The sequence below is a fragment of the Serinus canaria genome, chromosome 5 (genome assembly GCF_022539315.1).
Source record: "Serinus canaria isolate serCan28SL12 chromosome 5, serCan2020, whole genome shotgun sequence".
Classification (NCBI taxonomy): domain Eukaryota; kingdom Metazoa; phylum Chordata; class Aves; order Passeriformes; family Fringillidae; genus Serinus; species Serinus canaria.
In genome coordinates, this window is record NC_066319.1 from 41,910,316 (window position 1) to 41,930,048 (window position 19,733).

The window sequence follows — 19,733 nt, forward strand, 5'->3', positions numbered from 1 at the left end:
GACATCATACTTGAAATGAAGACCTCAGCTATTCTGTAGCCTTCAGTAAACTCCCCAAAACCAAAGACTGAACTGGGGGAAACATCACCAGTGATATCACAGGTTCAAGAAATATGAGAAATTAGGTGCGGGAAGGATATGAGGAAAAAAGAACAGGGCTAAAAGACATCAAAACTTGATCAATTCCTAAAGAAGAAAAGAGTTTTAAGAAAGCTTCCCCTCCTATTACCTGCCCACCTAACCAATATCTAAGTCACAGTAGCTTTCCTATTGAAAAATAAAAAAAAAGTATGTATTGAAAACATGGGAAATACTGACTTAAAAAGATCATTTTTCCTGCCTGCTACTTCTTTAATGCTATATAACAGGCACATATGTTTCATATATATGACCTAAATTGGATTCTCTTTCTCTAGTCAAGTCACATGACAAGGCTTAGAAATCCTTAGGCTTTAAGAATTTGAACAGGATGCCCATTCGATGTGTTTCCATTTCACATCCAGCCCTCTAAGATACATTTAAGCTCATTGATTCACTAACATGAACGTTAAAAGTACACAGGCATATACAGTGGGTTGGCTGTAGTCAGTGTTTTTAACCAAGATTTAGGTCCTTTGTTTGAAGGCTATATTTGGGAAAGGTTTATTATGTCTTAGAAATCCTCTGTTAGAAAGTAAGATCTTGAGCAGTAGTCAATCATCTTGTGATACAGCTCTATGGATAATCTGTTTTCTTTTGAGTTTGTTTCTACCATGGACATCACTATTCCAGAAAAAATTACCAAAACACTCTCAAAAATATTTAGGAGTATCCAGAGTCTAATTTTTGTTAACAAGTTATTTATTGATGTTCCTATTTTCTAATAAAACTGTTATTTCATCACATCTGCTTTCATCTGATTTACACAGCTGTGAAATAAGAAGCAAGACCTGAAGGGTATTTTTATTTCTTCCAGAGTACCGAGTAGCTCCTTAGAGCAACAATTGATATAATGGTCATAATCACTAACCACCAGACAACAGGAAAATTCTCTCAACTCAAAATTCTCCTTTCAGTACTTTTGTGATGTGAGCTAGATAATCTAGAGGGAGTTATTTATTTGTATCAAGGGCTATAAAGTATACTGTAAAGAATATTTCTGTTTGGGGAACTAGGATATAACCTTTTTCAAGGTCTTCCTTTTGCAGATTTTTTTTGTTCTTTCTCACCTATATTCAGAGGCAGTTTTTAGATGCAGGGTCCTATAAAACTTACCATAACAAAAGATGACAAAGAAGAGGGAATTTCTAAAATACAATTAAATCACAAAGTGAGGGTTTTTTTAAATTTTTAATTTGATTTTTTTTTCTTGTAGCAGCTATTCAGCTATGGTTTTGTCTGTACATTAAAATGGGAGTAGCATTTATAGGTCATGCATTCATAACCAATTTGCCTGGGTTTCATGTGCTGTATGCAGCTTGGCATGCTTTCTTCAAGCACTTTTTTTTTTTTGAACACTGCAATTCTGTGCATACTCAACTACTGTCCTTGTGGTTCTCTGTTTCCATCCCCTTTACCTTTCCTAAAAGTTGAGAGTAGTGAGATAGTAAGTTAGCTCCACCACTTATAAGGAACTTTGCTTGCGTTGCTTAAGATCTAGTCAGGGTGGCATAACCTTTTGTATTAAATATAGGTCTAAGTGTCCTTGGTCAAATGTCAAGATTCCTCTATGTATTGGCAATCAGAATAAAACACAGAAGAGGTTTATTTTCCATTATCATTTATTATAATACAAGAAAAACAAATCTAGAAAGCACATTTCATGGAGCACCATATTGTAACAAAATGTTGCTGGCTCTCCTGCAGTGTATTTTTTGACATTTAAACAATGACACACACATAGTACACACAGGCACCTACACCACGGCGATCTTATTGACAGGCCCAAAGAGACTCCTCTTTAAAACACAGCCCCAGAGGTGCACAGAGGAATGCCAGTGTGAGGGCATCTGAAAGCTAACTGAGTTAATCACTCTTTTGTTAGCCATCTTCATGAGCACACAAGCCCCCCCTGTCTCACCCCAATCCCTCTTCACTGAAGACTCCGAGTTGAGCCCAACTGATTATGGATTTGTCACAGACATGGTGTCAAGTTGTACAAAACTGGCCAATATTCCCTACCTGACTCCTCTTATTGCTTTGGTTATAGTACTAAATGAAAGTCTTAGAAACTCTTAAATCTATACTCCACATCACAGAAAAGCCACTTTTACACATGCAGAAACATAATTACCCTCCGCACACACCTGGATGCATAGCACAAATACCTTTTTGAGAAGTGTTGTAGGTTTCCCCCAAGATCACCTTCCTAAAAATCACTGCAATTTGTTTTTCAGAGTTCAGACATCTGTTCAGAGAGATGTTCATCCACATATTTCATATATATTTTCTTATTTTTAATAGATAGGTATGTTTTCCTGCTGCATGAAATTTATGTCATTGTCTACACAAGGAAAGAGCAAAATGCTATAGTTCCTCATCTGCACAAAATGTTTTACATTCCTTTTATACAGTGCTAAATACAGATGCTAAGCACAGAACAAAGTAGAATGATAATCCAGAATTGCTTTATGTTGCTCAAAATGAAAAATACTGGAGGTTTCCCATACTAATGTTGAGGCACAGTATTGGGGTCTCTATTATATACAGCAGCCTTCCAGAATGCTTTCAGGCACCTATTTTGAAGCTGTTGCTCAACATGTATGTCACACTGGAGCACCTCAAGTGAAATGGTATAGTGCCCTGACACAGTGAGAAGGAGAGAGAAAAAAATCCAGTCTCACAGCAGGCTAGCAAAGTAGTAAAATCTCTACCTGGACCCAAAAACAACTATTACAATAATTTTGATTTTGGGTGTGTGACATATGGCCACTTTTATTATCAGTTGAGGATGTCATTTAATTTAAAACCTTTTCAATAAAATGTTTTACTTTTGTAAAAAAAAAAAGGGGGAAAAAAAAGATATGTTTCTGTCATCCTCCTAGAAAATACTTTTCCATTTTTTTTTTCCTTTATGCCCATTTCACTTTGAAGAAAGCCCAGCTTTCTGACCAGATGTTTTCTGGGGAAACCCAAGATTTTGGAAAATCTATTTCTGTCTTGATAATCAGTGAGGCTGGAATATCTTTAAATTTTAGGCAGGACAGCCTAAAACAGATATACATGTTGCCAAGAAAAAATGAAGTTATTGTGTATTTTTATTTTTGGAAAATCAATGTGTTTTTCCCATTTACAGGAGCCAATTTTATAATTCCTGTATCCTATGGGATGAACTGTATACTATGAATTACAAAACAAAATATTAGAAATTCAGAATGAGAGAATGGATGTGAAAAATAATTGTAACTTTAGATATGCAAATGGGTACTAACAAAGTGGATTACTAATTCTGACTCTTTCCTCTGAACTAAAGGTATGTTTCAACAGCTGTGTTAAACATTTGGCTAGCATTTTCCATATAAACAGTTCAGACTTCAACAGTATAATGAGAAAAAGAAGAAAATACTTACTAGTTTAAGTTTTACAAAGGCTATGGAGTTGCTATGGATTAAAAAAGTTTCAGATGACTGAAGAATAGGCTATAATAAAGAAAAGATGCTGTGCTGGGTATATCAATACAAATTTTCACTTGGATTAATGTCTGCATCTTTACTCACCTGAGTAAAATACAGTGTAGCAAAAACAGAAGAGATTCAGAGACTAGGAAAGCGTATGATTCTGTATAAGAATATGTGTTATTGTTTGTCTTAAACAAACAAAAGGTATGCAAATTTCTATAAAGATTATATTATGACCCATGTACAGAAGAAAACTTGGGATTGCTTATGTTTAGTGGTTTAGCATATAACAGCAAGAGATGAGAATGACATTGAAAAGCAGCCTATTTAAATATGAAAGAAAAAAATCTGTTTTCATTTTGTTTTCTTTGAACTTAAAAGGGATGGTGTTTTTTTTTTATTTTAGTAATCCCCACCTCACAAAATATTTAAATTTCAATACCCAGAATCAGCCTCTCATGGGGGGTAATGAGACATCAACAATCACTTCTGATGAGGCAAAACCAATATGGGCTGAAGCTAATAAAAATTCTCTACGTTAAAAATTATTGCACCTTCCCCTGAAGCATCTGATACAGTCAGAGGTAGGAACTGGATTAAACAAACCACGTAGATTGGCTATGCTACTGTTTCTAGGATAACAGGTTTTAAAAATTCAGTTATATATCCCAGTTAGTCATGAAGATCTGTAACAATGTTCTGCATTAAGCAATGATTTACAGTAACATTAATGAATGGTAGGACAGGATAATGAGTTTTAGTGGTCTTAGACATCATTTATATGTGCACACATATATATATATATACACATACATAAAAATGTATTATATACACGTGGCTGCTTATATAAATGCACACACAGAGAGACACAGGCCTTCTGAGAAGTGGGGCTCACTAGGAGATCTGACAACTACTCTTCACACCCTTCTCCAATGCACATTACCAACTGTGTAAGTGCATGTGTATCTATGTCTAACAGTGTGTGGAGGAAAATGTGAGCAGAATGGGCAGCATGAACCTGAGTACGGGAGAAATTACCCATGTTACTGTCATTATTTCAGGTCTGTGCTTGAAAACACATTTCCGAATTCCTCCTACATTGGCTAAGTTGACCAACAGCCAAGCTAGAGGAAATACACAATATTAATGGTCATTGAGAAAATTAAAACACTTCTGTATTTTCTATTCTCTCCTATGTCAACCCCAACACATCATATTCCTGATGATGGGCTGGATGAGAAACTGATTTGGTTTTTCCCACTTATTCTGTTTATCTGTTTCATGTTTCTGCCAATGGTGAGAGAAAACTTGGATAGTCCATCTCCATATGGGTTTTCATTTATCAGCTCTAATAGGTTAGCTCATTGAAAATCTGCCTCTTCATCAGGCTTGATTAAATAACTTTAGTTTTAGAAATACCTAAACTTAATGTGTACTCTAAGTTCACATTATTTCTTTCGACATAACAATCCATTCCTCATACTCATTCGTACGAAAATTCTGCCATCTTTTACGCTTACTCAGATTAATTCAAAATATTTGCCCTCCCTGTTTCTCTTCTGGAAAGGTTTTCAAGAACATGAGCAAAACAGACTATCAGCTCATCCAGTAGCAGAACTGCAGCCAATCAATTCTAAGGCTGCAAACGTCTTAACTTTCTGATTAACATAGATATAAACAAGGTAAGACAGTAAAAGTCAGCATGACTACATTTAACAGGGTAAATGACAGGATAGGTTTCCATTTCAATGAGGTAAAATTGTGCATAAGTTCTCCCGTCCTCAAAATATAACTGCAAGGTCACAGTTAAAAAAAAAAAAAAGGAAAAAAGAGAGTGAAATAAGTTATTTTTTTTAAAGCTAAAAGTGAAATTACCTTTAATCCTATTGCTAGACAGAAAGAGATGAGAACCAGAGAACATTGATAAATGTGTGTTGTCAGCTCTCAGAACCAAGGGTTTGGTTGGCATCAGCTGAGTTTTGTCTCATGATGCATGCTCTAGATGATTCTCAATGTTGTGTTATAATTACTCCAGGTATTTCAGTTTTCAAATGATAATGGGCTTATTTGATCACCTCTGTCTTTTTGGTCCAACTCCATAGATTTTAACACCTTTCTCTGCAGGCACAGGCCTGCACAGTGGATACAAGCACGTAAGGTGGCATTACATAGTTAATATGCTGTGCAGAGGTGTCCGCAGAGAGTACAAATACCAGCAGACAAAGGTTCATCTTGCTCTGAGCAGCCAGTCTGCCTGTGCCAGTCTGCATGTGGTTCCTGAAGTCTCTGAACAATAAATTTTCTGCCAAGACAGGAAAATCGCCACACTGCGCTGCATTTGTGTGCAAAGCAATTGCAAAACCCCTGCTCCTCTCAGGTTCCTTGCACTGGCCACAGGGGGTAAAGAAGCGTTTCTGATGAAACGTACAGCATTGCCTTTCCAAGGAATGCCTTCCAAGCAGAAACGCTTTCTGTGCCTCACCCCAGGACTGGGGCTTCTGGGAAACAGATCTTACCTAACCACCCTACCTGCTTGCCAGCAGCACCTTTTTGGAGAAGCCTGTTCACCTCTTCTGTCCCGTAACAAGAGCAGGAGTGTGATTACTTTTTTTCACTTGACAATGTTTCTGTGGAGCTAGATTTTTGTTTTATTTTCTTTTCCTAGTTAACATTCACTTGACATTGTTAACAAATGTGTTCTCCAGCAATCATCTGAAAGATTTTATTCAAACTAGCATACGTTTTCTTTTTTTTCCCTTTTGCATCACCTTAAAGGGACACATTGGTTGACGTAACTCCTGCGGAGAATGGATTTCATCTTTTGCTGAAGTTTTGTTCCAGCCAAAGCCGGACCTCTTGAAGGTTGTAGAAAAAAGGGCCTTTGCCCCCCAGGTAGGCAATTTTTTGTCTCTGCACAATGCATACTCGCTCAAATGAAACCCCGTAGGCCACATTGGCATTGTTGTCCATGCAGTCAGCCACCACTTGGCACTGAGGTGGCAAGGAAAAGTGCTCTAGAAGCTGGTGAGCAGCTGCACATCTCTCTTCCTGGCTTTTGTGTTTCTTAACTTCAAATGAGGAGGGAGAGATTCCAGGCGCAGCCCAGCCATCTGATGGGTGAGCTTCATCGATGTAGACCAACAGAAAGTCAGCCACACCAGAGAACTCCTCCACCAGCTTGCTGAAGGCTGACAGCTGGCTTGTGAACGGTGGTCAGGTAGCTGAGCCAAAGTTGACCACCAGTGGCCGCTCTGAGTTGGCGAAATCCAGAAGGTGGCATTTGGCTCCACACTTTCCACCAACATTCTTCCAGCTTCCACTGCTGTCATCGCTGCCCTTGGCTATGTGGATTACACTGGAGTTTGGGGCTTCTCCTCCCAGTTTGACCTGATGGCAGAACAAATTAAAACATAGCAGGTTAGTGTGACTTGCTGGTGCAGTATCCTTATGACTACTCTCTTCAAGGAGTCACCTGTTCAGAGTACACCTAACGAGTCACATGGGGGCAGAGCAAATCATCAAAAGCAGCAGCTCCAAAACAGTCATCTTGTCCACTTGCACTCACAGTTCAGGAAGATGTGGCATTTCTGACAAATATGCTTCTTCATTAATGTTAGAAAATTTGATAAGAGGTCTGTCCTGTCCCCTACATACTTGGTCCTGTCCACCCTTAGGTATTTGAAGACTTGTATTTGCTTTCAGACTACCTCAAATTTCTTCTAACTTTCCTCTGTGACACACAGGGTTTTTTCCACTGGCATTTTCCATGAGTTCTCTCTGCTTGGTTCACATCATCCTTGAAGCTCGCTATTCAAAATTTCAACAGTGTTTTCACTAATTTTCAGTATAATCAAACAATTACTTTGTATAATGAAGTAGCTCACAGACTAATCTGTTTATATATTCTAGATGTTTGCTTTTTATGAGACACCATGATTGTTTTGGAAAAACAGTAGCCTGTTGATTAGAGATTAGCTAGTAAGGTGTTACAAAGCATAGGTCCCTTTTCAGCCCACAACCTACAGTTCAAGCCATTTTTCCAATTCTCAAAAATCATTCTGCGTTATATTCCTGATTTTCACAACGCACACAGTGCCTCTCAATTTTGAGAGATTTGCAGCTTAGTGTATTCTCTTCCATCCTGCAGCCCAAGAATGAAAATACTCAAGAGTATCAAACACAAGAGAACTTGCAAATGTCCACTTAATTTATACACTGCTCTGACAGTGAATCATTCAAGATCATGCTCTCTAAAATTTATTCTAACCCCTTTGCGGTAATTTCATCAGTGACTGAGTGACACATTTCCTTCTACTGCAATGTTTCTGTACAAGATGATTGGGAAAAAAAAAAACAGCAGGAAAAGGGGAAAGTTTATATCATGGCTGAAGTAGGATGAGGTGAAAATGTTCTCAGCTCTAACTTCAGCTCTAACACAGACCCAACAGGCAGTTGTGGAAGGCTCATTTTGCCTGACCATTTCTGTTTGCATGTCTACAGAACAAAAGACAGAATAAAAGCATCTCCCGGGAGGGAATTGCAGAATAAGGTGGAGCCTGCAGAGGTCTCCAAGATCCTTAGCTGATAACTACTATACAACCACAAAACATTAGTGCATAATGCAATTAATTTTTAATGAGCTCTGCCTCAGAAATTCCTATGTCTCTGTCTTTAACATCAGCCTCTAGTAGAGCAATGCAATTATCCTTTTGCATTTTCCTGACACTTTCTTTCTCTGCCCACCAACTATTTGATTAAGTTCAGAATTGTTGCTTTGAAGGAAACACACAGGGCCAAAGTCTTTAACATTTTATGTATTTCTTTCTGAAGCTACACTGCAATTAAAGTCGATAGATGTTAACACTACATGAGAACTGTGTAAAGACTGAATAATAATTGATTTTCGGTGCCCTTCTCTTCTACATTGCATTATAGGGTATCAGATGCATTATAGGAGTCAGATGCAGTAAGAAGCTGAGTGAACAGCTGAATACTGAACTCATTCAGTTGCTGCTGAACATATATCCAAAGGCGAGTAGATTGCTGATACGTGATCCTCCATTTCTCCCTCAGAAACCTATCTTGAACAAAACTGCAGTCAGTCATGGCTCTGCACTATTTCATCAGAATAACAACAGAAGCAAGAGTCTAACCAAAATTTGTAAGGCACAGCCAGTGATGCTTCCAGACTTCACAGCTATATGAGAATGTTTTGCAGCGTGTTGGCGCATGATTAGGAGCGCTATTTCGACTATTTTCGATAGGGCAAATTGAAACACAACCATGCCATCATTCTCACTCAGCAAGAGTGAGAGAACCACAGAAGAAAACATGGCCTGAGACCCACAAATCTCACCAGGCCAAGTATGTGGTGATCATGCCACTGGAAGCAGAGGATATGCAGCTGCAGCACAGTCAAGAGAAACAAGGATGCTCTGTGAAAGCAAAGCCCCTTTTGGCCCCATCCCTGTAAACCTCTATCAACAGCATTGCTATCTGCTAGAACACTGGTAAAAGTTTAAAAAAAGGTTTGTGTTTCGCCTTTGAAAGCAAGAGCCTTGAAACAGCTGAGTTTAGGACCTCATGTGTGAGTGTACTATCCACTGAACTCAAAGACTGAAAATAAGTATATCCCAGTTTTTGAGAAGAAATTATCTGTCTGGAGAGGCAGGTCAGAGACTGCAACTCTTGCATCTATGATGAAGCATTAAACATCTTATAGCATTTAAGGCTACCTAGAGCTTAGCATGTAGTCTTCTGTTCAACTGTTGATCATTTCTCTCTGCCATTCTGTGACTTAAGATAGATAAAGCAGGAGTAAGGTAAAAGGCGGCACTTGAACAAAGAAATACACAGGTCAAGATCGTGTGTCATTCAATCACCCTGAGAGCTGCATTCAATCCAGAAGCCAACTAAGCAATTCAGCAATTTGTGATAAATTGGTGACTACCAAAATAAGGGACATTTCGAGAAACACAACACATGCATATCTACACAAACACTAGATGCCTCTTCACCTAGAAAGCTTAACTGTTCCTGAACTACCATACACACTTTCTCAGAGACAGCTTGCTGAAAATGTGCCTTTTGGGCGAAGCCTGATGTGTAAGTGTAAGTATTTGTGCTTCACCCAACCCCCTGCATGAATAGTGGGCCTCAGTATTTAAGAGTGTTTTCTCATCCAGCCAAAGAAAAGAAGTAATGACATGTAATTTAACTCACAAATTACAATTAAACAACACACTTAACTTCTTATATTCGCTCTCACTCTTCAGAGGAGAAGAAAAATAAAGGTAAAAAGAAGCACCCATAAGTCAGGAAGGAACAGAGCTGCTTAGGACCAAAGAAACATCTGAGCAGCTGTTTCTACTTACTCCTCAGGTTTTTTTTATTTTAACAAAATATCATGACTGAAAATATCTAGCCACCACTCTTGAACTGGGAAACCACAGTTTGCTTCTTGATCGTTTCAAGCAGAAAGAGAGGTTACATATCATAAGCTCCTCCTTACCAATTCCTCACTCAGGTCTACCAAGCCCTTTAATTTCCTAGGCCAGTTTTCAAACCCTGAAGAAATAGACTAATTTATTGGAATAAAACAACTTCTAACAGACACCAACTGTTGGTGGGAATGTCCTTCAAGTCCTATTATCATTGATACCAAAGATGACGATGCAAGTTTGCATTCTGCATCTCACACTCCTTATGGACTATAAAAAAAGATGGAAACAAAGTACAAAGAAGCCTTTATCCATCTATACATCACCTTACAGCAGTTCCTCTTCATTTCCCAGAGCCATGAAGGAAGTCTCACGGCCGCAGGTTACCTATAATTTTAATTTTTGTTTCTAGGAGTGCTTGTGTTGGGTTTTTTCCCCTTAATGAGACATCCTTGCCAAGCAGGCATTCATGAGGCATTTTCTGCTCTTGCAGAGAAGTAATTAGGTCGGTGCCTTGTTCCATGCCAGTGTCAGGCACTCCAAAAAGCAGCCCTGCCCAGTCGTTAATGCTTAAACATAAGCAGCAGCGGCAGATCCACTAATTGGTCTTGATGAAGCACTGACGTTCCCAAGGGACTGTTTATTTCACCAGACTCTGAACCGATTGACACAGGATGACAATATCATCCTTGCTGATCATCTGCATTGTAGGCCTTAGCCATCTTCTTTGTTGTTATTTATTGAAAGAAAAAATAGCTCTTGGAAAAGAAAATCAACGCAATGAGAAAACAAACAAAAACACTCATGTATTCAGCCAAACTGCTTTTGAAATCCTACACAAAGGCAGGCAAAATATAAATTCTGAGAAACAAACCAGCAGAATTCCCCTCACACGCAATCCAGCATTTCCATAATCACGTACTTTTGTGCGTGAATATTTGGCCATTTGGTGCCAGCCTTCTGAATGAGGCAGCAACAGAGCAGCACACAGGCATCCCCTCCCACACAGCCTGCTTGGGACACGCAAGGTAGGCCAACCAAATCTGCCCAAGTGAGCCATCAGAAGGGGCAGGCAGCTGCACCAAGGCAGTGGCTCGCATCATTTGGGAGAATTTCGTGTTTGCCTGACAGCCTGCTCTCAGTCTGTATGCATAGTGAAAAGGGAACAAGATTGCTGATGCTTTAGGACACAGCCTACAAAATGAAGGAGACTTAGGAGCAGGAGAGAAAGCCCTATTCAGAAACTGCAGGCTAGAAATAGCACATACTGCTAAGTTTGTAGCACATTTTCCATAAGAACTAGGTAAAGCCCCACAGACAAAACATTGTCTCCTCATTTGCCTTTTCTTTTTTCTCGTTTTGCTTTTATCAACTTCAGCATAACCTTCCTGGGGTCCTGTGCACTGGAATACAGCTTAAATTCCCTGCATAAGGGATTTTCATACAGTTTGGCAGACTCATCAGGCTGTGTCAACCCCCTAAAAGAAAGAGGTGCTGCCAGACAATTAACAGTCTATTATATTAGTCATTTGAATATGGACATGTTGTGTTTGGGACTGGAGTACAGTGATTGGTAATGAACTGAATCCCTGCAGCCTTTAGCATTTTTTTTAAATTCTGTGCCTTGATTTGATCCCATTCATCTGGGTATAGCTTCATCCAAATCATAATTTGCCTCTGGGTGGCAAATTCTACAAACTATTATTTTTGTTTTCCTCATTTCATGACCCAGAGTTGTGCAGTTGACAAAAATCACAGAAGACTCTTGTCTGGAATAGAGCAAGGGTGCAGAAGTTCCTCTTTTGTCTTGGGAAGGTGGCAACTTGAATTACTCGGATTGGAGAGCAGAGACTAGAAATGGCTCAGGCTCTCCCAGAGTCTTTCATGTAGGATCAGGTATGTGGACCTGACGAAGAGAAGTGGGAGGCAAACAAACCAGGCACAGTCCAGATAAAAATAACTTGTCAAATTCTGCTCTCTCCATTCAAAAGCCACCAGTCCCACAAATGAGTATGCCTGGCACAAGGAATGCATAAAGCAGCCTTTTGCCTTGCTCTCTTACAGTTAATTTTAGTTGCTGTGATTGAGGAGCCAAGAGCAAGCTTCTTAAGGGCTTTGTGTTTCCCTCAAGATGAGAGCATTACCTACTACACTGTGGCCACAAGGACCTACCTACATGTGACAGAGGCCTTCACCAGATTTTGTTACTCAGCACATGAAGGGAATTTGATATTAATTTGAATGATGGTTTTTACTTTTTTTTTTACTTGGCTTTATAAGTATGAATACACAGTGGTGGTTTTGACAGAGACGTAGAGCCAGCACTCAAGAAATGTGTATGATCCTCTTCCTGAATAGTGCCCACTAGCTATTTGTGTCCATCACAGCAAAAGGGGGTTTTCACAGAGCTTTGACAGCAAGGCAAGCACTCCTTACAGTCATTTTTTCACACCTAAGGGTGAAAATGGAACAGTGCAAAGAGGTGTGGAATAAATTAATTTAGATCTCTAAAATTAAATGGGATGAGAGCCCATGTGGGATAAAAGTCCTCCTGTTCCTTTTCCTACTCTTTGTTTTGAATGTTTGAACTCTTTTAATTTCCATGGGACCAACTGTCTGCTCCTCTTGTTGGGACACTGCCTAGTACAATGGGTCCCTGGCCTAGGCTGATCCTCACACACAACTACAGCAAACATGATTATATATTAGTAATAATAATAAACTTTTTATAACAATTACAATTTCAAGACCAAATCCTGTTGAATTTACATTCCCAACTTTGCAGGAGAAGTTTTAATTGTGGTTTGGTTCAGTTTTGTTTTTCTCACTTCTTTCAAGATTGTTTTCATTTGCAAATGTCAATGAAAAAAATTCTACTAAAGTTGAACTTTGTAAAACCAATAAAATATTTTTAATACCACACAATGCCTAGTTCTAAACCCTGAAATTATACAAGAGACTTTCTTTCACAGATTCCCCTTACCACTGTCAAATTCAGGGAGAGAGACTTCCTTACCTTGCCAGACAAAATAAATACAAATAGTAAGTATGAACGCTGTGTCTTTGTTTCAACCTTTAAAATGTTTCCCCGAAAAGCAAAGAGTTACTGGACAGCCAAAGAGCAGGTAGAGGGTCCTGCTTTTATATTACTTTCACATATATCTTTGTGATGATGTTGTGCAGGATGCCTTTAACACGTAAGGTGTTGGGACTGTTTTGCTCTGCGTTCTGATTTATTTTAGATCATCTACCTACCAGGCAGGGAAAAGCAGCCAAAGGTAATTTAACTGCCTGTGTGAAAACCCAGGGAAATCTCACTGGGTGTTTACTGAACCACTCTGCCTGCTCCTACATCCAGAGCTGGGTCTACGCCATGAGCCTGGGATCCCGTGCCAGCCATTCCCCTGTGTTGGGACCATCATGCCAGAGCTTGCTGCTGGCCCATTCTAAAGACAGTAAAAAGCTGTGCAAGTACACACACACCCACCATCCATCACCTGAGATACCAGCATCCCTCTGAGGCCCATGACACACAGCACCACACGTCTCTGTGCGTGTGCACATGTGCACGCTGCCCCCATGGGTACACAACAGCATTCCTAAATACTGGGCTGCTGCAAGGAGAGGCCATTAAGGTCTTCCCTACAGCTACCCTACACTGAGGTGGAAAAGAGGGACAATTTTCTCAAGCATAACATTAAAGCCTTCTACTGGAGACCATGAATGATAGCTCTGCCTTGCTGAAACGCAGAGATCACATCTGGCACTGGAAAAGCTTCCAGCAGAAGGGCTCACCACGGGGCATCTCTAATAGGTACAACTACTTCTTAACCTATTTTAAAAGCATTTTAAGATAACAATTTCTCACCTTTGGTGTCTTAGAAAACAGATTCATCCCACTACTAAAGAAAGCACAGAATTTAGCAGGTAAAAAAAAAAAGCTTTCAAAATTTTTTTCCAAACCTTCTCCAGCTTTTCCTTTGGATTTTTGCAGATGTGTGATACATTCAGTATGCATGCTTTAAGCTAGAACAAATACCTCCCTGGCATTTATAGAAATGGCCTTTGTAAATCATGGTTAGACTAACACCTTCCCAAAAATCTTGGTTTTTCTCTCTCATCCATAGCTGTGACTGCATTCATATCTGTATGTGTGTGTACATACACACCTATATATGTGTATACACATAGGGAGAAATGAGAGGGACTGACTCCTGGAAATGTGTGCTTACATATGTGTACTTTTGCCCTCTTATACATATGTGTATGTACATGTATAGAGACAAAGAGGTATATATAGAGAGATCTTTATACAGGCAAACATATAAAATTGTAAATACCTACACATACATATATAAAAAAATATTTAAAACATTTGCACTCTTTCAATTACAGAAAGTTAATCTAACTTGACTATGAGCTCTATTCATCTCTGTTATGGTGATTAGTTTGGTCCTAAAGACTCCCTTGTAATGTAAGACACACTTGCCTCTTGGAAAATAATAGGAGGATGGTCTATAAATCACAAAGTTGGTGCAGTGTAGACAATATCAACACTGAGTCTGACAGATATTGAACTCAGAGCTAAGGAAGTAAAAAGAAACACATTATTCATTAGTAAAATTTACATTAAAAATCAAAATAAAAAAGCAATTATTTAGATTCCAGTAGGACTTTAAAATGTGGAGAAAACCAGTCATATAGAATGTACCAATGAAAAAGAACACTGAATATACTCTACATACAATACAACAAACTGCATTGTTTACCCACTGATGATGTTAAAATCTTCAGCTGTTGCCAGGTAATCTTGCCTGTGAAATATTTGCCCTAACCAAAAAATCTTGTGCAATAATACTTAATAACAACAATAAGCAAAAAAAAAAGTCTAAATTTAGATGAGAGATTAATAAGGTTTTCTAGACAATGAGAAAGTAAATCAGAACAGCTTGTTTAAAATATACTCTAGCTATTACAAGATCATATCTTCTACACACTAGCCTTGAAAAAAAAACCTCTGGGACACTGCATGCTTTTGAGGCAAAGGTACTTTCTTGTTTACCTTAATTCAGAATATAGTGTCTACCTGCAGTGTTTTTCTGGAATAGCTTCCCATAAATTTTTCTTTGAATAGAAATCCTACAATAAGTAAAAGTAATTTTGTGAAAAATATTATGAAATGTACTCAGGAAGAATTCTGTGCAAGTGACACAAAACACAGTAAAACCAGGCAGAATTGCTTCTTTGATCCAGTCTCCTGCTAACTGGCAGCGTGGCTCTTGTTATCTCAGACATCTGCAATTCTGTTATTCTACATGAAAAATGGTGATTTTCTCATAAGTACTGCTCAGTGGAATGAGTTTAAGTACCTTTTTAAGTAATTTGCTAATACCTGGCTTCAGCTGGCAAATTGTAGCAACAAGCAATCCTGGGCATGTTATCAGCTATGTTTTGCCATGCTGTATAAGTATCCTGATCCTATAACATTTTAATTTCTCACTTATTGTCTCAGAGTAAGATATCACAATAGGATAATCTATTCAGGATTTAGAAAAGGGTGATTTAAGGAAAAATTTGCCTTGTAGGACATTCTTTGATATATTTCACTGTTTCCCATGCTTTTTAAAATAGGTTACAAAGCAGGATATATTTCAATCTTTTTCAAATCTACTAGTACAACCTTTAGATGAAACCTTTTTTTCCTTTTTCTTCCTTACAGAAGCAGCAAAAGATTCTCATCTACTGTGGAGGTGATGAGTCTTCTTGCAAGTTTGCTCCTCAGTTTATTTTGTCCCTTTTACAATTTGATTTCTATACTTAGCTATCCTTCTGTGACAATCAAGAGTTTTCAATGATGTTCTGTCCTTATGGCCCATAATTCTATTAAGCAAAATAGTCTTTCCATGGATTGCTGGTCAATTCATTTTGTCTTAAGGCTACCTGCCATGAATGGGCTTTTTCCTCTTTTTGGAACAAGGTGATAAAATTTGGTGGAGTTTATATGCATTTTTCTGCTGAGTTCATTGAGGCACAGAGTTTATTCTTGGAACCTTATGGCCTGATCGACCTGAACAACCAGGTGATTTAATCATGATAAGGGAGAGAATAAAATTACCAAAGTTCAAGGTATGAGTTTCATTGCCAACACCAAAAATAGCAGAGTCACCATACCTGTTACTGCCATGGTTAACATCATGATACTGAAAGAAAGGCAAAGCATGACTTTGGAGACTACAGAAAGGCATGCAATATCTTAATTTTAAATAATTGTGTGTAATTTAAGCAAAAAAAGATAGAAAATTTCTCATGGAGATAAGGTTTCTTACAGCTTCACAACTTCTCCAGACCCCAGGCCACATATAGATTGCAAATATGGGAACTCAAAACTTGACTGTTGCAGAGTTGTGCTACCAACTTTCACTGGAGCCTTGACCAAGTCATGTGTTAACTGTCCTGCCTTGCCTTGTCTGTAAAATGGGAGCAATTGTGTTCAGTGACCCATTTTACAAGGCCACTGTAAAATGTACTTACTTAATGTCTATGAAGAGAATAAAAACAAAGACTAGAAGGCCTAGGAGAATAGTGGGCTTCATTCAGCATTATTTTATTTGGGTAGCCAGCTGGATGATTCCTTGGTTGCAGTGAAAGGTTGACCCATTTGGCAAAAGCTAAAGTTATTTATATTTGTCTTACACTAAAAATTAATGTCCCCATGGCTTGAGTTTCAGGCTAAGCAGATGGTATTCCATATCACAAAGCCAGCAAACACCAGCATCACCAGCTCTTCCCATTTTTAAATAAGAGCAAATGCAAAGGCTATTGTGGAGGTGTGAAATTGAATTGGGGGGAAGGCAATACAAAAAGAAATATTTCAGAAGAGTATCATTTGGACAGGACCCCTATGACATCACATGGAATATGCTAAATTAGATGGTCTAAATAAGACAAGAAATTAACAGACTAAGCACTGTTTTGAAAGCCACAGAGCTCTGAATCCAGTTCTACTTACTAACTGGGTGGTCTGTGCAAGAAATTTCATGGTTTTGGGTTCACCTTTTCAATCTATAAAAGGGAATTCCAGCTACCTCATGAGACCTGGGCAGTACCACTGGGTAATGTTTGTAAGAAATCTTAAAAGGAAAAGAAAAGTACATGTTGCATCACTGTTACTGTCTTTATTAACTTAAATTAGCAGGCAGCTGTCCGACAGCTAGTCAAGTTCATTTTTAATCTCTGACATGTCCCTCTGTCACTGCTTTCATGAAGGAAAAAGGTCACCTTTTCAATTTGTGCACAGTCTTACTTGGATGCTTCCTCCAATATAAAAGTTAACATATGAGTAATAGAAAATGCCAGTGTAATGACAATGGTTCGTTTCTATATTTTACTCTAGGTAAAACAACTCTAGTTACATAGCTAACATCTATCTATGTAGAACTCTATCTGAAGATGCAGCCTTTTTATAATATCTGAGGCTCTCACGTGGCAATAATAAACTGCAGCTGTGAAAACATCCAGAGTATTGTACAATTACTCTTAAACAAAGACCTTGAAATACTTTAAAAACGTGAAGATTATTATTCGTGCTCTTGGGGAAACTGAGGCACGCCTAAACTGAGTGACATGGCCAAGGCTGCACAGAGAGTTAGCAGAGGGAGTCAGCAGCTCCAGAATGTCACGAATCCTTAACGCAGACTCAGGAGCACCACTCCTCTCAGCTTATACTTCTCCATCAAGCTTTCCATGAGATAGGTGATAGTTTGCAGCACGCAGTCATTCCCTTCCCCTCTCCGCGGACAAGCGGGATGCTGATCCCAGCTGAGCCGCCCCAGCCCCACCGTGCCCGTGCCCCGGACTCCTCACCTGCTTGTAGGCGTCCAGGAGGAAGCTGTTCCAGACGCAGCGCAGCCCCTCCGAGGTCAGCATCCTCCGCCACTCACCGCGCCCAGACTTGGAGCGGCTCAGAAACAGAACCATGTGCTTCAGGAGAATCACCGAGTCATAGAGCGCGAGAAAGAGGCAATTGGAGAAAAAGACCGGCAAGATCTGAAGCGTGATCAACAAATCCACACTTAGCAGACCCATCTTCCTTGCCGCTTCTCCTCAGCCGGATACCTTCAGCTCTCTTTATTGCTCTGTAACCTCATTTAAAAGAGTAAAGCAAAGGGCATTTCAAAAGCCTCATTACCCCTTTCACAGCTGCTCTATTAAAAATAAGCAGAGATAGTTAAGTATGAGCAGGCTGGTTCAAACCATAACTGCACGGTATCCATTCAACTGCAAGCTGCTTATTTTTCAGAAATTTAGATGTTAACAAAAATTCTTCTCTTAACCAGGAGACCTGATTTTGCTGAAGAGAGAGGCAGCTGTTTTTCCAGTTCCCTGCAGTTACAAAATTTAAGCTGAGACTGTTAATTGTTAACTTTCCTGCACTATCCCATTGTTTCTCGGATATTTAAGCACTGAACTGACCTCTCATTTCTGTGTCAGTAAAGCTAGCTACTAGGTGCAACAATACTTAAAAAAAAAGGTTTATGTACATAAACTTTCTGTTCCTTCCTCCCTGCTTCCCTCCCTCTCTTTCCCTCTTTGCCTCCCCGTCCCCCCCCCTCCTACTCCGCGTCTCTGTATTCCTGCCTTCCTCCTCTCGCACTCTCTCTTTGCTATCTGCCTATGGTGCAAAGTGCTCTCCCCTCTGGAGTCCTAGCTTGCTTCCCTGAAGCCTTTTATACATTCCCTAGCTAATTGCTGCAATAGAGAAATGAAACCCTAATCTTAGTAAAGATCTTGACGTCAATGTAAAAGAGGGCTTTACTTTGGCCAGGACTGCAGTGAATAGAAAAAATGAAATTCTCAAAACTTTTTTTTTTTTTTTCCCTTAAGAGAGAGGAGAAAAAAAAAAAAAGAGAGAGAGAGAGCAAGGGTGGAACTTAGCTTTGCTTTGAAAAGGAGAAAGAAAAAATCCAATATGTTTCTGAATGTTCTTACAACACACTTCCAAATTTTGGAAGAAGTATTTTCATGTGACATGGAAGGTGACACAGCAACAGAGACTTCTGTTATCAATACTTTTTTTTTTCTCCTGGTTGGTTTATTTTCTTTGTACTTTTTGCTTTTGTAGGAAGGTCTGTGAGTTGATACATCCCAAGAAAGAGCACATTTCTGCAACATTTTTCTCCCACCTGCTTGAAGTACAAGTACAAATATCTTTTGTTGTTTTCTTGGTAACATAAGTGAACACCTATAACTGACTTCATCTACTGATGTGTAAGAGAAGGAGATAAGAAAGAGAGAAAATAAGGGTTTTTTTAATGGATTTGGGTTTTTGAAGCTAAAATTCCCTGCCTAAAAAAATATATGCCTTAAATGATGGTAAATCAACTGAGCTTCTAGGACTTTAATATTCCTATTATATATTAGGCTAACAAGCTTTTGGTTAAAAGTTTGTAAAGAAAAAGCAGAAATTTCCTCTGGCAGAGCCATTGGTATTTTAACAACTGCCCTTCAGCCCCATGCTGAAGGTTTTTTGTTCATTTGCACTTCTCTTTGTTTCACCTTTTCAGTCCAATACTTAGTCCTCTTCTCACACGATTTTTTGGGGAGCTATAGTAGACAAGTTTGTTTGGGGTTTTTTAGCATGGTTCTAAATCCCTTAGGTAAATATTTCACGCATTTCCTGTTGCAGACATCCATAAGT

The 19,733-nt window shown here is 38.9% G+C and overlaps 1 protein-coding gene across 2 annotated transcripts; it reads right to left on the bottom strand.

Annotated features, from left to right (window-relative positions):
* Positions 1 to 1,742: 1,742 nt before the first annotated feature.
* On the bottom strand, positions 1,743 to 18,798 carry DIO2 (iodothyronine deiodinase 2). Of its 2 annotated transcripts, none has more exons than XM_018907362.3 (2): positions 17,900 to 18,797; positions 1,743 to 6,983 (listed from the first exon to the last, which is right to left on the bottom strand). In XM_018907362.3, the coding sequence occupies exons 1-2, from the start codon at positions 18,119 to 18,121 to the stop codon at positions 6,366 to 6,368; spliced, it is 840 nt and encodes a 279-aa protein (XP_018762907.1). In that variant the 5' UTR covers positions 18,122 to 18,797; the 3' UTR covers positions 1,743 to 6,365. The 2 variants fall into 2 exon arrangements, with proteins under 2 accessions (XP_018762907.1, XP_009100085.2); XM_009101837.4 differs by having other exon boundaries at positions 6,411 to 6,983; positions 17,900 to 18,798.
* Positions 18,799 to 19,733: the final 935 nt, after the last annotated feature.